The 22,887-nt window shown below is 41.6% G+C and overlaps 1 protein-coding gene across 1 annotated transcript in view; it reads right to left on the reverse strand.

Moving 5' to 3' along the window:
• Window positions 1-15,764: 15,764 nt before the first annotated feature.
• The window catches only part of SLAMF1 (signaling lymphocytic activation molecule family member 1), a 31,974-nt gene continuing 24,851 nt past the window's right edge, over window positions 15,765-22,887 (reverse strand). Inside the window, exons 6-7 of the mRNA XM_044916285.1 lie at window positions 17,618-17,710; window positions 15,765-15,980 (exon numbers count right to left, since the gene is read on the reverse strand). Coding sequence (XP_044772220.1) covers window positions 15,930-15,980; window positions 17,618-17,710 — 144 coding nt within the window. The 3' untranslated portion in view covers window positions 15,765-15,929. The remainder of the gene's footprint in view (window positions 15,981-17,617; window positions 17,711-22,887) is intronic.

A 22,887-nucleotide genomic window follows, 5' to 3' on the forward strand; every position in this document is an offset into this window, starting at 1 on the left:
CCGATGCGGGGCTCGATCCCAGGACCCTGGGATCATGACCTGAGCTGAAGGCAGATGCTTAACGACTGAGCCACCCAGGTGCCCCGAGGTGACCCACTCTTACAACATCTCTCAGTGACTGTGATTTCCTGACTTCCATATACCAGACCACAGAAGGGAGGGATGAGAAAGACAACACTAGAGGAGAAGCAAAGGCAAGAAAAGGCTGGAACCCTAGGGTGTGGACTTGGGTGTTCACTTAGTGAAGAAGAACCTGACTGCGTGAGCTTGAGACCTTGGGAAAGTTAGCAACCTCTCTGTGCTCCGTTTTATCAGTTTTAAAATGAAGCTAATAGTGGCGCTTACCTCATAGACGTGTTATGAGAGTTAAAGGAGTTAATATTTGTAAATTTCTTAGAACGGTGTCTGGCATATACTAGGCACTTGTATGTGTGTGCTATATAAAACAAAGACCCGTGGTTAGAGAGATGAAAATAATACCCCAGTGAGCTCTGAAGGGAAAAAGGAAAGTAGGAGCACTGGAGTCCTGAGCAGGGAGCCGAAACCGAGAGCAGAGATGAGGAAGAGCATGTTGCTGCTAACAGCCACCTGAACCATCCCCCTCTCCCAGCTTCTTTAGGATCCTTCAAGTAAGCGTTTCTTGTGCTTTGAGGGCACTAGCTAACCATCCCCTCCTCTCCTTCCACCCACTGTCTCCTAGATCAATAAGTGGGGGGAATGACCTCCCTAAATACAGCAGGCACAGAAGGGCGGCTGGAGATGACTACACCCTGCACCCGTCAGGAGAGAATGGGTTACAGTGCGTTACACTGAGTGAAGGCAAGTAAAGCACAAAGAGGAAGCAAAGGGTTGAGTAGCCAGTTTTGTGTCATTCTCCATGAGGGTGGAAAGTCCTTGGTCACAAGGGTTTAAGTAAAGGAACCTACCACCCCCACACAATAGTATACTAATGTCTACTAGATTTTTTTACTTTCTTTTTTTCCCTAAAGATTTATTTATTTATTGGGGGGGAGGGGCAGAGGGAGAGAGAGAATCCTGAAGCAGATTCCCCGACGAGTGCAGAGCACAATGTGGGGCTCGATCCCAGGACCCTGAGATCATGACCTGAGCTGAAATCAACAGTTGGTCATTTAACAGACTCAACCACCCAGAAGCCCCAACTTTCTTACCACCTTTTTTGAGATCTGGGTTGACTTGAATCCGTTTCTTCAAAACAAAAACAAATGCACACACAAATTCTCAAAACCGAGATGGGATCCTGGCCAGCCTCTACTTCCCTCTATTGGTGTATAATCAAAAATTGAGTATAACAAAGAAAATATGGGTACATAGCACCACCAACATCAGTCTCCCAACTGATTGCTCATACCTCTTTCTTTTCCAGATTCCACACAGGTGAGCCTAGTAATCCCAAACTTGCAGGTTCATTCCTCTCTAAGGTTCAAGACAAGAAAGATTTGATTCAGGAAACACTTGACTAGCCTATGTCTACCACTGAGACTTGGAGCTCTTGTGAAGGCATGCTGGCTGCTTGGTCAGTCACCATGCTGATCTCCAGGCCTGCTTCAGCGCATCAGGCTGCCGAGGTGGGTCTCTACTGCCTCCTGCAAGTCTTGTGTTAGCACACTGATGCTCTTTCCCAGCCTCTATTTGGAAACAGGATTTTTGAGCTGATGTCTTGATATCCAGTTTCCCCCATACATAACATATTTTTCCATTTCTATAAGTGGGCTTCTGCTTTTTAGACCTTTCTGAATGTCTGCAGTAATAGTCTGCTCAAACCTCTTTCTAGAACAGAGGCTTTATCTTTATCTCAAAGGCCCCTCTCTACAAGGACTTTGGACTGGTAGCAAATTGGATCTCACCAGGACCCCTGCAGCCATGAAATCCTGTGTCTAACCCCCAGGACGATGGTCAGGACCTACTTATCTGTGGACAGATATCCAGGTGGGCCCACTCACCTCTTGGACTTCTCAGTATTGACTTCTGGAATCTTTCTACTGTGCTATACATTCAACAGGACATCAAGACCTTGTTGATATTGGACTTTTGTTTATTTTGAAAAAAAACTAATTCAAATCCACTCACATCATATTGATATGACTGATACTTGAACCATGTCTGGATATGCTCATTTCCTTGGATATTCTGCTTCAGTGTCCTGCTTAAACTTCTATGGTTGGCAAAGACCTGCCCACCAGCCCCATTCTCTGCCTGAATGATTCCATTTCAACATCAAGGGCATCAAAGGCAAAGGCAGCCTTTTTCAGTGGTTAAGTTTAACAACACTGGAGTTCAAATCCTATTTCCTCCACTTTTCGGCTAAATGACCTCTAGTTTCCTGTTTCATCTGTAAAACTGGGGTATTGATAGTGCTCATCTCATACAATATTGTGAGGATTAAAGTGAATAATAAATATTACTACTTAGAGAAATGCCAAACATGTCATGATTGCTCCATAAATGGTTAGTTATTACTATTATTGCTGGGGGATAGGAAATGGGAGCCAGGTGAATGGTTGAAGAAACTGAAGCAAGAAAAGTGTACAGAAAAGGAAGAATTAAAAGAGTGTGAGAAAGAACATATAGAAGACAATGGGCATGAAGCAAAAGTGGTGGATTCTTCTGTCTTCCACCCTAGAGGGTGCGTGGCTAGACCCTTGCAGAGGTAGTCAGAATCATAGTCACAAGTTAGGATGAGAAAGCGGAATTTGGAGCATATGACTGTGAGTCTTGGTTCTTTGAGAAAACTTTTCCAACTTGGACGAGTCATGAGTTTGTGTACTCAGACTTCTCTTATTTCAGTGATTTCAAAGGCATTCTATTGGACATGTCATTTGGCCATTTAACCGACTCAGCCCCCCAGGCGCCCCAACTTTCTTATCACCAACTTCTCCCATTCAGTAGGTTGTCATTTAATTTTATGATTGTTTCCTTCACTGTGCAGAAGCCTTTTATTTTGATGTAGTCCCAATAGTTTATTTTTGTTTTTGTTGCCTGTGCCTCAGGAGACATATCTAGAAAAAGGTTGCTAGGACCAGTGTTATAGAGAAATTAACTGGCTGTGCTCTCTTCCAGGATTTTTATGGTTACAAGTCTCATATTTAGGTCTTTAATCCATTTTGAGTTTATTTTTGTGTATGGTGTAAGAAAATGGTTCTGTTTCATTGTTTTGCATGTAGCTGTCCAGTTTTCCCAACATCATTTGTTGAAGAGACTGTCTTTTTCCCATTGCATATTCTTGCCTCCTTTGTTGAAGATTAATTGACCATATAATCATGGGTTTATTTCTGGGCTCTCTATTCTGTTCCATTGATCTATATGTGTATTTTTGTGCCAGCGTCATACTGTTTTGATGACTACAGCTTTGTAGTATATCTTGACATCTGGGATTGTGATGCCTCCAGTTCTATTTTATTTTATTTTTTTCAGGATTGCTTTGGCTATTCGGGGTCTTTTGTGGTTCCATACAAATTTTAGGGTTGTTTGTTTTAGTTCTGTGAAAAAATGCTGTTGGTATTTTAATAAGGATCACATTAAATCTGCATGCACTAACACTTTAAAGAGCCTCAAGAAACTGAAAACCCAATGAGAGGAAGCCAAGAAGAGTAGAGCAGAAAGAGCTCCATCCTTGGGATTAGAGGAACCAGCATCGCTTTGCAACCTTACAAATATCAGGTTGTGAAATTTCAGGTGAATTGTTTAACTTGAGTCTTAGTTTATACTTTTTCTGTGTGTGATGGGATTAATAGTATCTATTTTTGCTTACTTCAATGGCTTTAGTGTGAATCCCATAAGAATATAGGCATAAAAATTGCAGAATGCTTTGCAAATTAAGTGACATCAAATGTCACCCTCCAGCCCTTCTCTGGAAGATTGGGGACATCCTTAGATTTTCACTTAGCTTCTATCCAACTCTCTTCCCCATCTACTTGCATTTTCTGTCTACCATGTCAGGGGGGTTAGCACAGGATCCCAAAAGTTGTCCTGCCTAGTCGTTGCAATCTCCATGAAGTTCAAATTAAAGGAGCCACATCTTTAAGTGGTCAAGGGAACCAGAGAGACCAAGGTGTATTGATTCTACCTTTTTAGGAAATCTCAACCCACTAGATTCTCTGTGTTCTAACACATAGCAGGAATTTGCTAGTGAGTTTTTCAGAGTGGGTAGGAGAGACTATAAGTAGATTTAGAAATGCCAAGCATAGGGGTGCCTGGTGGCTCAGTCAGTTAAGTGTCTGCTTTTGGCTCAGGTCATGATCTTGGGGCCCTGGGATCGAGCCCCACATCGGGCTCCCTGCTCAGTGGGGAGTCTGCTTCTCCCTCTCCCTCTCCCTCCTGCTCCCCCTGCTTGTGCTCTCTCTCTCTGTCAAATGAATAAATAAAAGCTTAAAAAAAAACAAGTAAATAAATAAAATCTTTAAAAAAAAGAAATGCCAAGCACAGTCAATTTTTATATACAGAAGGTAATTGTTTGGATTTAATGAGAGACTGTGAAGACAAAACACCCCAGAGCTGTGTTGATGTTACATAGTTTTCTTTGTACTAACAACAACCAGTATCCATGTGTCCTTATAGTTTACTGTTCAGCTGTAAGTAAGAAAAGTAGTTTCAAGTTCTCCATTTCTTTTTTGAGACCTAACTTATTGTAAAATGGAGATAACAATCTCTTCCTCATTTACTTTGGAGCGTTTTTGAAGGATAGAAGCAGAATAATAATTCTGAATGTGCTTTGAAAATAAAGGGGGCTTATAGAGATGAAGATCTTACAATGATAATTATAGGTATGCATTACTCTAACCTGATACAGTAATGAAATATAATTTGGAAAGGCCTATCTCTCTCAAAAACTATACACCAGAATCTAAAGCCAAAAAGAAATGCTTTTAAGTTATTCAAGGTTTTAGATGATATATTCTTTTGCTGTGCTTTCTCAGTGGGCCTACCAAGTGCTGACTCTCCTGAGCAGAAGGGTTTGCAGAGTGGGTACAAATAAAATTCAGAAACATAACCTCAAAAGCTGAAAAACAGTTAGGTTTGGATCTTAAGTCTCTCCCCAGACAGTTGGATACTTTCTGAAACCCAGGGTGTACTTGTTAAAATAGATGGGGAAGGCATTTCAATGTCTTCTTTACGGGCAATTTCTAAAACTTAATAGAAAACTAGGAAGGCATCAACAAGAGTCAGAACTCACAGGTTTGCAGGCAAAGGAGCCAGATCCACAGGTAGCGCTGAGCCATGTCCTTCTAGGCTGTAATCTTGTGTGAACAAGAAGGCGTTCCTCCAACAAAAAGCCAGTTGCAAGTAAGTTTCCCTGCTCAGTTTATAGCCACCGCTAAGAAAGGAAGTATGAGCGAGCGGATTGGAGAAACGTTGGTCTATGTATTATGATGATAATATTTTCCTATTATATAATACAAAATGCCTAGCATTAATTAATTATTTATTCAGCAAATATTTATTGAATGCTTACTGCGTGCCAGGCACTCTTCTGCAAACTGGCACTATACAGAACAACAAAGCAACGGATCCCTCTCTTTTCATGGAGCTCATGTTCTTGTTGGGGAGATCAACAATTAAATAGGCAATTCCTATATCGTATGATAAGTGTTGCAAGAGAGGAAATACAGGGAACTGGGAGAGCAGCAGGGGACTCTAACCCAGGCAAGGAGAGTGTGAGAAAGGCTTTCTAAAGGAACTGACAGCCTGGCTGAGGCAGACCTGAAGAGCAAGTTAGCATTATTAGGTGAAATGTGGTAGGGGATAGGGAATAGGAAGAATGTGCCTGATAAATGGTAGCAACGCACATTATAGAATTACAGTTATATAATTATATTACATATAATTCTACTATATATAATTGTATTATATAATTATATTGATTATATAAATTATTATGTGTATTGCAGACTATATAACGTAATGAGTATAATTATATTATGATTGAACTACATGTAATACAGGACTGTTCTCTAGTCGAGGCCTCCACTCCCTGTTAAAAGAATAATAGGGGCCTTGTATATGTGTGGGGTGTCAGGGAGAGGTGATGGGAATAAATATTTGGGCCCAGGAGCCAAGCGGTTTAAATTTGAACCCAGCTGTTTCAGGGAGTGTTGGGGGAAGCTGAGAACATGGCCTCTGAGACCTAAGGGCAGTAAGATTGTGTAAAGGTTTTCCCACTGAGAAGTGTCCTTGGCCAACTCCTGGGCCTCCAAAATCATTCACGGAACTACCCTGCTCATCATTCTCCTTATATACTTGCTCAAAATTGAGTAGTTGAATACCTTTATCTACGTAAAGGTAGTATGTGGTGAACCAGGCAGGTGTTTGGGACCAAAAAAACATTGAAAATAAAAATGAAGTTTCCCAAATTAATTTATTCATTTCATAAGGTTGAACCATATTACTTCCTGAAATATGTAATTGCTACAGGTGCAAAACCACACATCTATCATCTATTCATCGCACAGAGAAGGAAGAAAGAAGAAAGAATATGAAGTTGCCAAGAGCTGCTGAAAACCCAACTTTGTGTTCTCTTTCTTCCTTTTTCCTTCTCTATAAGAATGTTCAATCCTCTCTGGCCATTTACAACTGTTGCTTGGTCTCATGTCTATGTCTTTAGGAATTCTAGATTGGTATCTTACTCAAGGACGTATCTCCTGTTGAACCTGGGCCAGTGTCTTTTCTCTGTCTTTCAGCCTTAGATCACCAGATAACTAGTATATTTTTATCAAGAAGATACTAACTTTTGAGACTTCTTCTCTTGATATGATGCAGAAAGATACAAAAGTCCTCCCATTCCATAATAACAACAACAAAAACAAAATAAGAATCATACTCTTCTATGGGACATGCATTGAATGGTGTTTGCAAAAAACCCTTGATGGACTGAATTCCGGTGAAACATATGCCCTTTGTAGTTGAGCAGAGAGCTAAATAGCTCAAGACTTGGGGCAGGAAGCTGGTCTGGGGTTCAGACCAGAAGACACAGACTTTGAGAAGAAGGACAAGTTTAGATGAAACTGGCAAGACAGGATGGAATTTAGAAGCCTCCAATGCAAAACCAAATAGTTTTGCCCAACAATTCCCATCCCCTCCAGAATTTTGCTGAGAAAGTGGCACTGAGGAGGGACTGGAAATCAGAGACACACTGTAAGATACCCTATATTTCATAATAGTTGGATTCTAGAGTTTTGATATAAAAGTAGACACAAAAATACTGAAACTACAGCCCAACCCTGTCCCACCTCAAATATTAGCAAGCTCTAAAAGGCACTGGTGGTGAAGGAGGTGAAGAGTTAGGTTAATTACAGATGAATTCAACCTAACACTGTTGACCTATTCCAGCTCAATTTCATTCTAAGGGAAATATTAATGATCAGCTTCTCCCTCAAACAGCCATGCAGAGGGAAGGGGTTACATTCCCAAGAAAATAAATAAAGCAAAGCAGAATAAAATATATTATACTTGAATACATATTATCCTTTGTTTCAAATTCTATTTTGTCTCATATAAGTATAGCTACTTCAGCTTTCTTTTGGTTTCCATTTGTATGGAATATCTTTTTCCATCCCTTCCCCTTCAGTCTGTGTATGTCCTTACATCTAAAGTTATGTACATCCAATTACATAATGATAAAGGGGTCAACCTGACAAGAGGATATAACATTTGTAAGTATTTATGCACCTAACATAGGTGCATATATGCACCTATGCATATAAGCAAATATGAATAGACCTAAAGGGAGAAACTGACAGCAAGGCAATAATAGTAGGGATCTCTAATACCCCATTTACATCAACACATAGATCATCCAGACAGAAAATGATAAGGAGACATCAGCCTTAAATGACCCACTAGATCAAATGGACTTAACAGATATATACACAGAACATTCCATCCAAAAACAAGAGAACATACATTCTTCCTAGGTACACATGGAACATTTTCCAGAATAGGTCATAGGTTAGGCCACAAAGCAAGTCTTAATGAATTAAAGAGAATTGAATTCATATCAATATCTTTTCTGACCACAAAGGTATGAAACTAGAAATTATGCAAAGAAAACTGGAAAATTCTCAAATATGTGGAGATTAAACAACATGCTACTGAATAATTAATGGATCAAAGAAGCAATCAAAAATTTTAAGATACCTTGCAATAAATTAAAATGGAAATATGACATACCAAAATTTGTGGGATGCAGCAAAAGCAGTTCTAAGAGGGAAGTTCATAGCAGTAAATACCTACCTCCAAAAAAAAAAAAAAGCAAATAAATAACTTTCCACCTCAAAGAACTAGAAAAGGAAGCACAAGTGATGCCCAAAGTTAGTGGAAGGAAGGAAGTAAGTGACGCCCAAAGTTAGTGGAAGGAAGGAAGTAATAAAGGCTAGAGCAGAAATAAATGAAATAGGGGTGAAAAAGAAAATAGGGGGGAAGATCAATGAAAAGAAGAGCTGGTCTTCGAAAAGATAAACAGAACTGAAAAGACTCTCACCAATAAAAAAGAGAGAGGGGTCAAATAAATAAAATCAGAAATAAACCTACACATATATGGTCACATAATTTATAACAAAGGAGCCAAGAATCTACAATGGGGAAAGGACAGTCTCTTCACTAAATGGTGTTGGGAAAACTGAATATTCACATGCAAAAAGTGAAACAGACCACTATCTTACACCATAGACAGACTAATTCAAAATAGATTAAAGACTTGAATACCACAAGACCCTCAGAAGAAAACATAGGCAGTGAGCTTCTTGACATAAGTCTTGGTGATGATTTTTTTATTCTGGCACCAAAATCAAAAGCAACAAAAGCAAAAACAAATGGGACTACATTAAACTAAAAAGCTTCCGTGCAACAAAGGAAACCATCAGAAAAATGTAAAAGCAACTACTGAATGGAGAAAATATTTGCAGATTATATATCTGATAAGGTGCTAATATCCAAAATATAAAAGAACTCATACAACTCCATTGCAAAAAAAAAAAAAATCCATTAAAAAATGGACAGAAGATCTGAATGGATATTTTTCTTTTTTTTTTTTTTTAAAGATTTTATTTATTTATTCATGAGAGACAGAGAGAGAGAGAGAGGCAGAGGGAGAAGCAGGCTCCCAAGGAGCAGGGAGCCCGATGCGGGACTCGATCCCAGGACCCTGGGATCATGACCTGAGCCGAAGGCAGACGCTTAACCATCTGAGCCACCCAGGCGCCCTGAATGGATATTTTTCTAAAGAAGACATACAGATGGCCAACAGGTACATGAAAAGATGCTCAACATCATTAGCCTTTAGGGAAATCAAATTAGAACCACAATGAGGTACTTCTACACATACTTTAAAATGGGTAAAATTAAAAAGACTCACTGGGTTGGTTAATTTTATGTGTCAACTTGACCGAGCTATCGGATACCCAGATAGTTGGTAAAACATTATTTCTGAGTGTGTTGTGAGGGTGTTTCTAGAAGAGGTTAGCATTTGAATTGGTGCACTGAGTAAAGCAGAGGAAGGTTGAATTGGCTCTCTGTGCCTGACTGCGCGGGCTGAGACATCAATCTTTGCCCTTTGCCTGGGGCTCGCACCATCCATGCTCCTGGTTCTCAGACCTTCGGACTCTGACTGGAAGTCACACCACTAGCCCTCTGGGTTCTCCAGCTTGCAGACAGCACACTGTAGGACTTTACAGCCTCCGTCATCATCATGAGCCAGTTCCTTATAAGAAACCTCATTCTAGCTACCCATGTAGATATCCAATTGGTTCTGTTTCTCCGGAGAAACCTGACTCCCCGTACCAAATGCTGGTAAGGATGCGGAGGAACCGGAACTCTTACGCATTGCTGGTATATATGTACCTAAAATGGTTGCTGTAGATTGAATGTCTGTGTCCCCCTAAAATTCATACTTTGAAACCTAACCCTCCATGTGATGGTATCAGGTGGTGGAGGCTTTGGAAAGTGATTTGATCATGAGAATGGAGCATTCCTGAGTGGGATTAATGCCCTTATAAAAAAGGGTGCAGAGAGCATCCTCCTCCTTCCACCACGTGAAGACACGGCACAAAGACAGCCATCTACAAACCAGGAACTGGGACCTCCTGGCACCGAATCTGCTGGCATGATGACCTTGCACCTTCTAACCTCCAGAACCATGAGAGATAAATTTCTGTTGTTCATAAGCCAGCTGGTTTACAGTCTTTTGTCATAGCAGCCTGAATGGACTAAGACAATATTACAAGCACTTTAGAAACCAGTGGCAATTTCTTAACAAGTTTAACTTCACCTACCACATAATTCAGCTCTTCTACCTCTAGGCGTTTACTAAAAAGAAATGACAGGATGTGTCCATACAAAGACTTGTACACGAATGTTTGTTGCAACTTTATCTGTAATAGCCAAAAACTGGAAACATCCCAAATGCCAATCAACAGGTGAATGGCTAAACAAACTGTGTTATATTGATACAAGAGAATACTACTCAGCAGTAAAACATTAATGCACATGCCAACATGGGTGAATCGCTAAGTGAAATATAATCATGCCAAGTGAAAGAAGCCAGATACAAAGTATACTCTAAGTTCCAGCTACAGAAAAATTTTAGAAAATGCGAACTTATCTATAGGGACCAAAAAAAAAAAGAAAGAAAGCACATCAATAGTTACCTGGTTGGGGGATGGGTGGGACGGGTGGGTAGCTACGATCACAAAAGGTACAAAATAACTTTTGGAGTGCTCATTATTCTACGTATAGTAATTGTTTTGCAGTGTATACATATGTAAAAAAAAAATATATATATATATATACATATATTTTAAGCATATTTTGGAGTCTCCTACACATGTTTTCTTGAGTAGAGAGCACTTTGGGAACCTGAAACTCAATTTACACTGTGTTCAATTTTTGTTGCAAGTATGCAGATTGACTGAATATCCCCAAATGTCAGACTCTCAGTATTACTGTTAGACATTTTACATATTTGGTGTCACCTTTCCTTGGAAAATGGTGGATGGTGTATTCTCTAGTGATTCCTAGTCCTTGAACTTCTATCAAGTAGTCGATACACCTGATGTCATCAAGCCTCCAACATAATTCCTAAATTTCCTTTTTATGTGAGCTCTGTGCAATAAGCACATTGTAGTATGTGGTTTGAGTGAGAGCATGCATGATGATAAAAGGTAGACGCAGTCTGCTTAAAGGATGTAGTGACCGTAAAACTTTCAGGCACCTAACAGCATAGCATTTACATTCATGAAACAAAAATTGCTTGAAATACAATTAGAATTTGTCAGAAGGATGGCCATGTTTCTTTTTATTCAAATTGACCTGGCCACTTGACATTTTCATGATGGTGCCCCTGGGCCAGCTCGCTGTAGTGTGTCCTCCTAATTTCTTCTTGGTGGAGCATTACATCCACAAACAGGTCAGCCAGAAGCCACATTTTCTACTGCCTCGTTCTTTCTCTCGCCAATATGTCATAATGCCTTAATAGACTGTCCTACATCTGGAAACCAATCGGTTCTATTAGTGATTACCTATTACATTTTAAGAAACATACACAAATCTATATTTTTCTATCAGTAATAAGAATTAATTAGTATTGATATCCCTACCTCCTAACAAAATGACTTAGCATTTATTTCTCTCAGTAAGCTGGAATGATGTCCACATTGTGAACTCCATGGGTCAATTCCTTGTTCTCTCCTTTCTAGAATAATCACATAATTTGTCATCCGAACAAAAGGATGTTTGAGATTTAAAAGGGCACTTAGCTAATTAATACTATTTGATTTCTGAAATATTAATATATTGGATGACAAATTGATTTTTATTATAATGGTGAACTGGAAAAGTAGTTTCATAAAAATATTTTCAAAAAACTATGTCTACAAATAGACATAAACTTATGTCTAAAAATTAGACATAATTTTAATGAAAATTAAAATAACTACTAGATCACATACTTGATTGGCCAAGAAAATCAGCTAATATCAAGTGCTACTGAGGAACGGGGACAGGAGGAGCTCTAACGTACTGTCAGCAGGAGTATAAATTTTGCAGAACAATCGCATACATTTAGAGAGTAAAATATCTGCATAGATATTTGCATAAATTATGCTTTTTTTTTTTCCTCCTCTTCCTATTCTCAGGTCGGAAGTGTGACTGCCGTAAAAGTACATCTGAAATCTTGGTTCATTTTGGTTTGTTTTGTTTTTAAATTCTGAGCTGCTGTGTCTTATCTTCGGCTGGAAAGGTTCTACTTCTTTTCCATTGTTACTTCAAACTTCTTAGGTAAAATAAGCCTACTCTCCTCACTCCTGAAGTCTGAGTTTGGTGCACGTCCTCTGTGCTAACTGAGCATCCCCTTCTTCCTCTGCTAAGGAGACTCCCCATTCTGGTTTGCCCAGCCACCGCCTCACTGTCATTACTAACAGCATCTCCTTCTTTTCACGTGAGTCCCAGTAGATCACATGGTTGTCTACCTAGCATACGGCTGCGATCATCGTCTGTGCTCTTTGCATCTCCCACTAGACGACGAGCTCTGACACTTAGTAGGAACTTAATAACTTTGTTGAATGGGTGAAGCGCTGAGTAGGAGTCTTCTGTGACAGACACATACTGCAGCAAACCTGACTAGAGTCGGCCATCAGTCCACCCCGGGGCTTCCTTGTCTCCAGGGGAGGGGTCAGCTCTCCCCGCCAGCCTGTCAGTGCTGTGAACTGATGGGAATCCAGCCACCGCTTCAGTGAGCCCGCCACTACTAAGTCCTCCTCCCTCAGAGCCCGAAGGGTTTTGGCGGTGCTGGTGTGGAGGGGACGGTGCTGCGACGTCTCCCTCCTGTGGCCGCTGCATGCAACGCGTCACAAATCCCTTCCGGCTTTCAAGGCAGCCTTTAGGTGGTGGCTCCGAAGACGTCCACCCAGATTTCGTCTGGGTTTGAGACAGGGTTTGGGCATCAGTGTTTTTTTAAAGTTACCCAGGCAACTCTACTGTTGATATCACCTTGGGAATATTGGCAGGCGTGGGCCCATATAGCTGTCTTCTCTGGGGCACGGTGGCTCCTGACTCTGGTGACGGGGGGGCACAGAGCTAACCCTTGCCCGCATCCCAGGAAAGGGACAGCTTCACAGCTCATCAAACCCAATCAGCCACCCTCAGTGTTTCTTTTCTTTTTTTTTTTAAGATTTTATTTATTTATTTGACAGCGAGAGAGACAGCGAGAGAGGGAACACAAGCAAGGGGAGTGGGAGAGGGAGAAGCAGGCTTCCCGCCGAGCAGGGAGCCCGATGCGGGACTCGATCCCAGGACCCTGGGATCATGACCTGAGCCGAAGGCAGACGCTTAACGACTGAGCCACCCAGGCGCCCCAACCTCAGCGTTTCATAGCTGCAGAAACACGAGGCTGTGGAACGTGTCTTGCTGTATTGCTATGTTATGAGTCTTCCAGGTAGCACAAGACAAAAGGGCAAATTCCTGGATGGACTGTCGGAATTTTATTCATTTCCAGGAGGTAGAAACAAAAACCCAGGAAGAGACGTAACTTACGGTCATCAGTGGTTCTTCAGCCTGCCTGTGCACCGTTCACCAATCGCATCGGTTTGTAGGAGCAGAGTTAAGTGTCCTCAAGAGGCTTGGGACTACACCCAGTTGCATTTCGGAGCCCAGACCCTTAAAACCGAGAACGGTTTGTTCCTCTTGAGTTCTCTAGAATTCAGATATGCTCAGTCAAAAGAAAACATTAGAAAAGAAACACAGGGAAATTAGACTCTAAAGTAGCAGTTTGATTGAAGGGTTAGGTTAATTACAGATGAATTCAACCTACCACTGCTGAGAAAAAGGAAAGCTCCAGCCCCACCAGCAGTGCCCCGGGGGAAGGGTGTGAGCTGAGGCGTGTGCGCTTTCCCACTTGAACCTGGAGCCTGATGGTGCAGAACCTGACATCTAAATGTCATTTGAAGGACAGCCTGAAAGTCCACAAGACACAGCCATCCTCCTCAGTGAGGCCTTGAGCCTCAGTCAGGGAATTTTGAGGAGAGAGCTTCTTCTTTCCCCCTTTCTTTCCTTCCTTCCATCGGGTAGAATTCGGCCACAGAAAAAACCCAAGTGTTGAGAACTGACCTGCTAGAACACTCTGAGTTGTAGTAAGGGACTGAGTGCTCATAACCCCAGGGTTTACAAATCCTTGATAGAAGCTTCCTCAGTTTTTGAGAACAGACAGCTAATGAGCCTACGTTTATACGAGGGCGGTGTAGAGGACTTTGGTTTTTTGGGTTTTTTTTTTCCTTTTTTGCCTGCTCAGCATTGAATCTCACTTGCTTGTGTTTGCGGAATTCCCTAACTTGTAAGAGGCAGAACTCACCAACCACTGTGAAAGTGGAACATGTCAGATATTCAATTCCCAGCCCCCCTTGGAGGCGGAACATGGTTGCATGACCTAACACTGGCCCCTCAGTCCCAGACTCTAAATTAGAAACTAGAACGGAAGAGGTGAAGGGACGCTGGAGAGATCCCTTTGGTGCAGACAGCAGGCCAGCGACGTTGAGTTTCCAAGTCCAGCGGAGGCAGGGAGGGGGAGGAAGAGTCGGGGTCTAGTTCCAGGAGGACAAGAGCAGTGCAGCAGGTGCCCAGCATCCTTGCACTGGAAAGTCGGTACCCTCGTTATACGGTTGGGAGATGCCTGGTGATTTCTGAACCAGTGTTCACCAAGGTCTTCCAAGAACCTATTTAACCAACTGAACTAAGAGCTTAAATTGAAGCAGGCCTGCCTGAGAGCAGAGAATAGGAAGAAAATAGGACTTTGCTAGAAGAGGCTCTTTCTGTCTGCAGCCTGCAATTTAAGTTATTCAGCATGCAATTATTTGAAGCTGTTGGGTTACAATATTGTTAATTTTCTACGTCAGGATACATTTAGTGTGAGAAGGGGAGTGCAGGTGCCTGGTAAAGACCCAGATGTCGTGAGGCCATGGATGTAAACGGGTTCAGGACACAGCGAGAGCATCTTAGCTGAGGATCCACAGGCGTTGCTCAATGGAGTAAACAGAGAAGTAGGGATTTAAAGATCTTTTTGAGAAGTGAAAGATCAGCCTGGGACAAGTTCTGATTATGCCGACTTCCTCTGTAATGGCGCCACCAAACGCTTGCCATGTTTCTTTAAACCTAATGCCATCTGCATGGAATACTTTTAAGTATTCTTATACTTAAACATTACATATGTAAGTATATATGTGATATATAATATTGAACTTAAATATTCTATAATTTTTTGAGAATCTCAGGTGATTTTCCTTCCATTAGTCAAAGCTCAGAGACTTCACAGTTATGTTGTCAGTTTATTGACCCTTCAGCTTCTGGGTTTTGCAAATAAAATACTGACTCTATTAGCTTCTTTCAGAGAATAATCTCAGAGTGTTCTACATATAATAAGGAGTTCACCCTTCACTGCCCGTCCAGAGAGAGAAAGTGAGGCGCAGAGCCTCGATCAGGTCTGTGTGGAGCAGGGTCAGCTCCCAGGACCAAGCACAGGCAGCCAAGACGTAAGACGTTGCAGACGTCAGCTGTCTGAGAGAGGTACTAGGTGTCGCAGCTTCCTGCCTTCAGCTCTTCTTGTCCAGTCCCAGCATGGAGCAAGACAGCTGGAGGTCTGGGCTCACTGGACCCACATGACTCATTCCGTCTGCTATACCACAAAGCTGGAAAGCTGTACCTATAGTTCTCTCTTCCAGGCCTGGGCTCTGAGGAGGAGGCTGAGTGCTCGGAAAGCCTCAGTCCCTTGTCCATCCCACAGGTGGCTGTGGAAGAAGCATCACCGAGGAGTTGATCTGAGCAGAGTACAGATGTGCAGAGTGTCACGGGAGCTTGGGACATGGAGCCAAGTTCAGTGTTTACTGTAGCCCCTCTATATTCCCTCAGAAAGTCCCTTCACTGAGTCTGTGGTGTCAGCTCTCTGGAAGTGTCACACTGGCGTAGACTGTGATGGAATTTGGTTCCTGGGGACAAAACAGAAGTCTGTGAGGTGGCGCCTGGGTGGCTCAGTCGTTAAGCGTCTGCCTTCGGCTCAGGTCATGATCCCAGAGTCCTGGGATCGAGCCCCGCATCGGGCTCCCTGGTCTGCGGGCAGCCTGCTTCTCCCCCTCCCACTCCCCCTGCTTGTGTTCCCTCTCTCGCTGTGTATCTCTCTCTGTCAAATAAATAAAATCTTTAAAAACAAAAACAAAAACAGAAGTCTGTGAGTAGAGGCACCAGCTTCACAGGCTACAAATGGAAAGCGCGCTGCTTAGTAAAAGGAAAGAGTCTCAGATATCAGGTGGCGCAGTGACTTGCTGGGAGTGGCACCTCAGGGCTCCAGCTCCCTTCCAGGTGTGTGCACCCCATCACACTGGGGAGACCCAGGAGATGTCTCTCTTCGCTCTCTGCCCTGACCTTGCCTTAGAAGGAAAACCATTTGCTTTGCTGTTGGGCATGGGGCAGAGTTGGGGAAGCCAAGAGAATTCTAATTGACGGAGCTTTAGGAAGGGGTAGTGAGACCCAAAGAGAGAAGGAAGAATTGGAGCAGAGATGAGGGAGGAAGGGCAGGACTGCAGGCAAAGACGTCTGCTAGGTAGAGTAGATTCAAGAGTCAGAGAAAGACAGCAATGGAGGAACTCAGGAAGTTTTGCTGTAAAATGTGAAATACAACAGACTGTTTCTGATGAAGAAAACGTCACTAAAAATCTACATTATTTCTCAAAGCTTTTTAAAATCAGATTCATGTATTTACTTCCCCATTGAGTAGGACAGTGTTCTGAGAATAGACCTCCAGATGCAGGCAGGGCATCGTCCCAGGCATCTCCGGGTGTGAGTCCAGTAAGAGCTTTGAGGCAGAGGAGCCAATGTAGGCATTTCTGTGGCCTTTTGATCCTCAATTATCTCATAAAATGCTTTATTTAATAGAACCCCACTGAAGCCAAGATTTCAGCCCAGAATTTATTTCTGTCCATTTAGGAAAAGAAATAATTCCTATCAAGTAAACTTGATCCATGCTGATCTTGCAGTGGGGGTAGATAGAAAGGCTTAGTCTGGGCTGCACACCATATTCTCTTCTGGGCTCATGGAGGCACAGCTCCAGTCCTAGACATTCTGATGAAACTGGGCTGGACGGAGCCCCCGCATGAGCCTTTTTACAAAGTTGTCCTGCGATTCTATTATGCAGCTGGACTCAGGAGCTCTTGGACTCAAGATGCAAATCCCAAATGTAAACATGCTCTGGGACCACTTGGGGAGGCTGTTTTTTTAATGGATAAATGTCTGGTTGCTCACCATAGACATTCTGATTGAACAGAATCCTAAGAGAAAGCTCCAGGAATCTTTATTTTTAGCAAATATGCCAGCGGATTCTGATGTGGTCTTTGGACAGCTCTCAGAGAAACACTAGTGAACAGAGAAAGAGCTGTATTCCCATGTGAGCAGCCAGGAGGGGTCTCCCGGAAGTCCTGCAGCCAAGACCATGGAGGATCCTTGAGACCCACTTTCTAGGGCTTGCCTTCTCCACTTCAGGACTGTTTTATTTCGGCTCTACCCAGGTCCCATCATCCGCTCCACCACCTCTTCCCTCCCTGCAGAGAAGAAGCTCAGAGAGATGCCTCACCTGGACAGGCTCTGGGACAGGTTCTGTGGCAGCAACGTAAATGGTGGTGCAGGGGTCCTGAGCTGGCAGGGGATCAGGTTTCTTCTGAGCAGACTACAAGAGAAGCAAAGAAAGAGGAAATCAGCTGAGCAGAGTTGTTTCCATCTGATTCTCCCCACGGAGAAGCACAAGATCCAGAAGCTTTGAGCTAGAGAGCCCCTCAGAGTCAACTGGTCCAGCCTCCTTCCCAGGCGGAAATGCTCCTGCAAATTCCCCAGAATTCAATTCTCAGGGTTTTGCTTGGACTCCCCCAGTGGCATTGTGGAGCTCACAGCCTCGAGAGGCAGCCCACTGCACCATCAGCCCTTCCCAGATGTTGTAAGTCTTCCTGATGGTGAACCAGGACTGGTGGGGCTGTCACCAGCGCAGTTGAAGGGAACGGGATCTTCATAACATTTGTCTCACTCCTATTCCTGACTCTGACAGGGTTTCCTGTGACTTCTCTTTCCTGCCCAAGTACTGAACTTAATAATATAATAAGCATAATAATAAGCATACATACAATGTTTTCCACAAGTGCCCATTTGTCTCACATCGACTCTGCATGTTAAATCCCGTTGTTACATTTCACAGATGGAGAAGCTAAGGCTCAGAAAGACTTAATATTTTCCTATGTGCATTTAATCATTGTCCACATTATTAGTCTTTATATGATATATCAAAGCTAAGGGTCTCACGAGGCCTCTCAGCTTAAAGTGCATGCTCTTCCCAGCATGCTACTCTTCTTTGCTTACCCCAACTTATAATGACCTAAGTACCCCAGATATTTAAAGTCTAATTCATACATGATGGCACTTAACTGTGCGATATTTAAAGCACTCTGATATATTTACATGTTGTTTTTTTCAAACAGACTAATTATTCCTGTATTTCTTCACATTCCCCACAAAAATAGTACTGGGCACATTTTTAAAAAATCAGTTGATGTTACTTTAAATGACTTACAATCCATAATACCAAGACGAAGTCAATGTAGGGGTAAATTGAGACCACATCCCCATTAAATAGAGGTAACAAGACTTATGGCAGGGAAGTCATCCTTTCAACACACTTCAGGGACACCAGTGTAGGATATTGCTACTCCCCACTTCTCCTGGATGTAGAGCAAGACTAGAAACTAAACATGGGTTTTAACATGAGAAAGCTCAGAATCTCGTCCTCTGATGGAAAAGGTAAGGAATTGAAAACGTTTACTGGAGGAAAGAAGATTCAAGGTGGGACATGATCTTTCTCTTTATATATTTGATGGATTGTCATGTAGAAAAAGAACTAGATTTGTCCTGTAGAGTCCTTCGGGTTTAAACCAAGATTGGAATTTGGGGGTTCAGTATAGTGAAGATCTTTCTAATACTGAGAGATGCTCAAATGTGGAATGGATTGCCTTGGGAGGCAGGGAATTCACTATTACTGGAAGTGCCTGGGGTAGACCAGGGCTTCTCATACTTGAATGTGCATATGCATTATGTGGGTGTCTTGTTAGAAAGCTGGTTCTATTTCAGAAGACTTGGGGTAAGCCCTGAGGTTCTGCATTTCTAAAAATGTCCCAGGTGATGCTGATGCTGCCTCTTCACAGACTGTATTTTAGTAAAAAGGAGCTAGCCAACACTTTGGAAGTAATAATGAGAAGATAACTCAAGCAGTAATTGGGTGATTCAAATAGATGACTTTCAAGATCCCATACAACTCATAGATACTAGATTTCAGAGAAAAAATGAATTTAAGGAAGAATTATTTGCAATAAGGAGATAGATGAAGAGAATGTGAAACAATTTAAGAGACCTTTATCCACCCCTGCCTGTCTTCCTGTCTGTGAGGACTTTGGTATGACCTGACTTAGAGGCACAGGGGAGAAGTTAGTAACTTAATGCTTTTCATGTTTAGTGAAGAAGTTTTGGAAAGGAGGAAAAAAGTATAAAGGAAACCACCTATACTTACTACTTCAACACAACATGGTTAGCACATTGTTATTTTTCCCTTCAGGATTTTAACCTGGATTTAGGAAATTCTCTTAAACATAGTTGTAATAACTTAGTACATTTTTGTATCCCTGTGTCTTCAGTTAGGGCATGAGTCCAGGGAGCGTGATTTACAGAAACTCCAGGGGTGTTATTCTCACGTATTTTTCATGAGCACTGTTTCCCAGAGTTGTACAACATAGCAGTCCTGAGAAGACCTACGAGAGTTCCCTAGCAGACAGCAAATGTGTGTTACATAATTTTCCCTGTTACCCTAGTCTTTATAATGGTATCATATCACCATTATGAATAAGAACAAAGGAAATATTAACATTTAATCATTGTCTACGTTATTAGTCTTTATATGATATCATATAGCATTGCAACTATGAGCAAAGAAAATTGTAAAAACATAGGTAAGTGTAAATGCATATTGATGTATAAAACAGTAACAATTATGTCTCCTATGTTTAAAACATACATGAAATTAAAATAATGGCCAAAAAAAGGCACATAAATCAGAAGGTGAAGTTAAAGGGAAGATGAAGTTTTGTCCAGGAAGAGAATAAATGTTAGACTTTGGTGAGTCAAGGATGCATTTTATAATTTCGAGGTTATCAACTAAAAAACAGGAAAAAAGTTGCTTAATTATTAAAAGGGAGGAGAATGGTATAATAAATTATAATTTAAAACCCTCCTACACTGTTGGTGGGAATGCAAGCTGGTGCAGCCACTCTGGAAAACAGTATGGAGGTTCCTCAAAAATTTGAAAATAGAGCTACCATACAATCCAGCAATTGCACTACTGGGTATTTACCACAAAGATACAAATGTAGGGATCCAAAGAGGTATGTGCACCCCAATGTGTATAGTAGCAATGTCCACAATAACCAAACTATGGAAAGAGCCAAGATGTCCATCGACAGATGAATGGATAAATAAGATGTGGTTTATATGTACAATGGAATATTATGCAGCCATCAAAAGGAATGAAATCTTGCCATTTGGAACGATGTAGATGGAACTGGAGGGTATTATGCTGAGTGAAATAAGTCAATCAGAGAAAGACATGTATCATATGACCTCACTGATATGAGGAATTCTTAATCTCAGGAAAAAAACTGAGGGTTGCTGGAGTGGTGGGGGGTGGGAGGGTTGGGGTGGCTGGATGATAGACAGTGGGGAGGGTATGTGCTATGGTGAGCTCTGTGAATTGTGTAAGACTGATGAATCACAGATCTGTACCTCTGAAACAAATAATACATTATATGTTAAAAAGAAGAAGAAGATAGCAGGAAGGAAAGAATGAAGGGGGGGAAATTGGAGGGGGAGACAAACCATAAGAGACTATGGGCTCTGAGAAACAAACTGAGGGTTCTAGAGGGGAGGGGGGTGGGAGGATGGGTTAGCCTGGTGATGGGTATTAAAGAGGGCATGTTCTGCATGGAGCACTGGGTGTTATACGCAAACAATGAGTCACGGAACACTCTATCAAAAACTAAGGATGTAATGTATGGTGATTAACAGAACATAATATAAATAAATAAATAAAAATATAACAGCTTCAAAAAAAATTATAATTTAAAAGATTCCTCCCTCAGAGGAACCCCTGACTCAGATAGCTTTACCCATTAATCCTACCAAATATTTAACGGAAAAATAACATCAATCTTGCCCAGAGGAAATACAACCTATAGTGGGTTGAACTGTGACCCCCAAAAGATGGATCCATCCAGAATCTCTAAATGTGACCTTATTTGGAAGAGGATCTTTGCAGATGTACTTAAGGTAAGGATTTCAAACTCAGGTCAAGCTGGATTAAATCCAGTGATGAGTGTCCTTTTACTCTTAAAAGGAAAGGAGAAGACCCAGAGACAGAGAGAGAAGAAATGTATGCGGAGGTGGAGGCAGAAATTGGAGTTCTGTAGCTACAAGCCAACTAATGTCAAAGAGTGCCCGGAGCCACCAGAAGCTGGAAGAGGTAAAGCAACATTTTCAGAAGGAGCATGGCCCTGCCCACACCTCCATCTTGAACTTCTGGCCTCCACAGCTGTTAGAGGATGACTTCGTAGCTTTAAGTCTCCATGTCTGCAAACATTTGTTACAGTAGCACTAGGAAATGAACATGCACTCTTACTCATTTTGTGAGGTTAGCATAATCTTGGTATCAGGGGCGCCTGGGTGGCTCAGTCGTTAAGCGTCTGCCTTCGGCTCAGGTCATGATCCCAGGGTCCTGGGATCGAACCCCACATCGGGCTCCCTGCTCCGCGGGAAGCCTGCTTCTCCCTCTCCCACTCCCCCGCTTGTGTTCCCTCTCTCTCGCTGTGCCTCTCTGTCAAATAAATAAAATCTTAAAAAAAAAAAAAATCTTGGTATCAAAACCTCACCGGGGCATTACAAGAGAGGAGAATTGTAGGCCAATTCCACTTGGAAGCCTAAACAGGACAGCAACAGCATCCTCTGAACAAAATATTAATAAAATAAAACCCAGCGATATTTAAAAAGGACCAGACTACATCGCCTCTATTCCAGGAATGCAAATGCAGTGTAGTCTTTGCAGATCAGTGTGGTTCAGCAGATAAATAAAAAAGATAATATAAAAAATCCATATCAATAGATGCAGACAGAGTGTTGATAAAATTCAACGCCGATTCCTTAGCAAACCAGGAACAGAAGAGAATGTTCTCAATCAGATGAAAAGGCAGCTATAAAAACCTTCAGCAAAAACCATATTTAATGGCCAGATGTTGAAAGTTTCCCTTTTGAGTTTGGAAGCATCCAAGGACGCCTCTTTTAACACTTCCATTCAACACTGGATAAGAAATCTCAGCCAGTAAAACAGGAAGAGAAGTTATGTGGTTTGAAAATGAAGAAATATAGTGTAATTTTTTTTACAGATGATACAATTTTGTGCAGAGAATATCCAAGTCACCTATAGAAAAATGACTAGAATTTATAAGTGAGTTTAGCAATGTTGCAAATATAAGTTTAAAATACAAAAATTAATTGTATTTCTATGTATCTATAATATATAGAAACTAAAAATTTTTTAAAAGATAATGTTGATGATAGTATTCCAAAATCTCAAATGCTCAAATGCCAAGTAATAAATTATGGCGGACAAGTCTCTTATGCAAAACACTATAAAACATTGTTTAGAGAAATTAAAGAAGACCTACATGAAGGAAAGGATGTATTATTTTGTGAATGGAAAGACTCAATACTATAAGTGCGTATGGTCTCCTCAAAGTGATCAGTGCAGTTCTGATTAAAATT

The sequence above is a fragment of the Neomonachus schauinslandi genome, chromosome 6 (genome assembly GCF_002201575.2).
Source record: "Neomonachus schauinslandi chromosome 6, ASM220157v2, whole genome shotgun sequence".
NCBI lineage: Eukaryota > Metazoa > Chordata > Mammalia > Carnivora > Phocidae > Neomonachus > Neomonachus schauinslandi.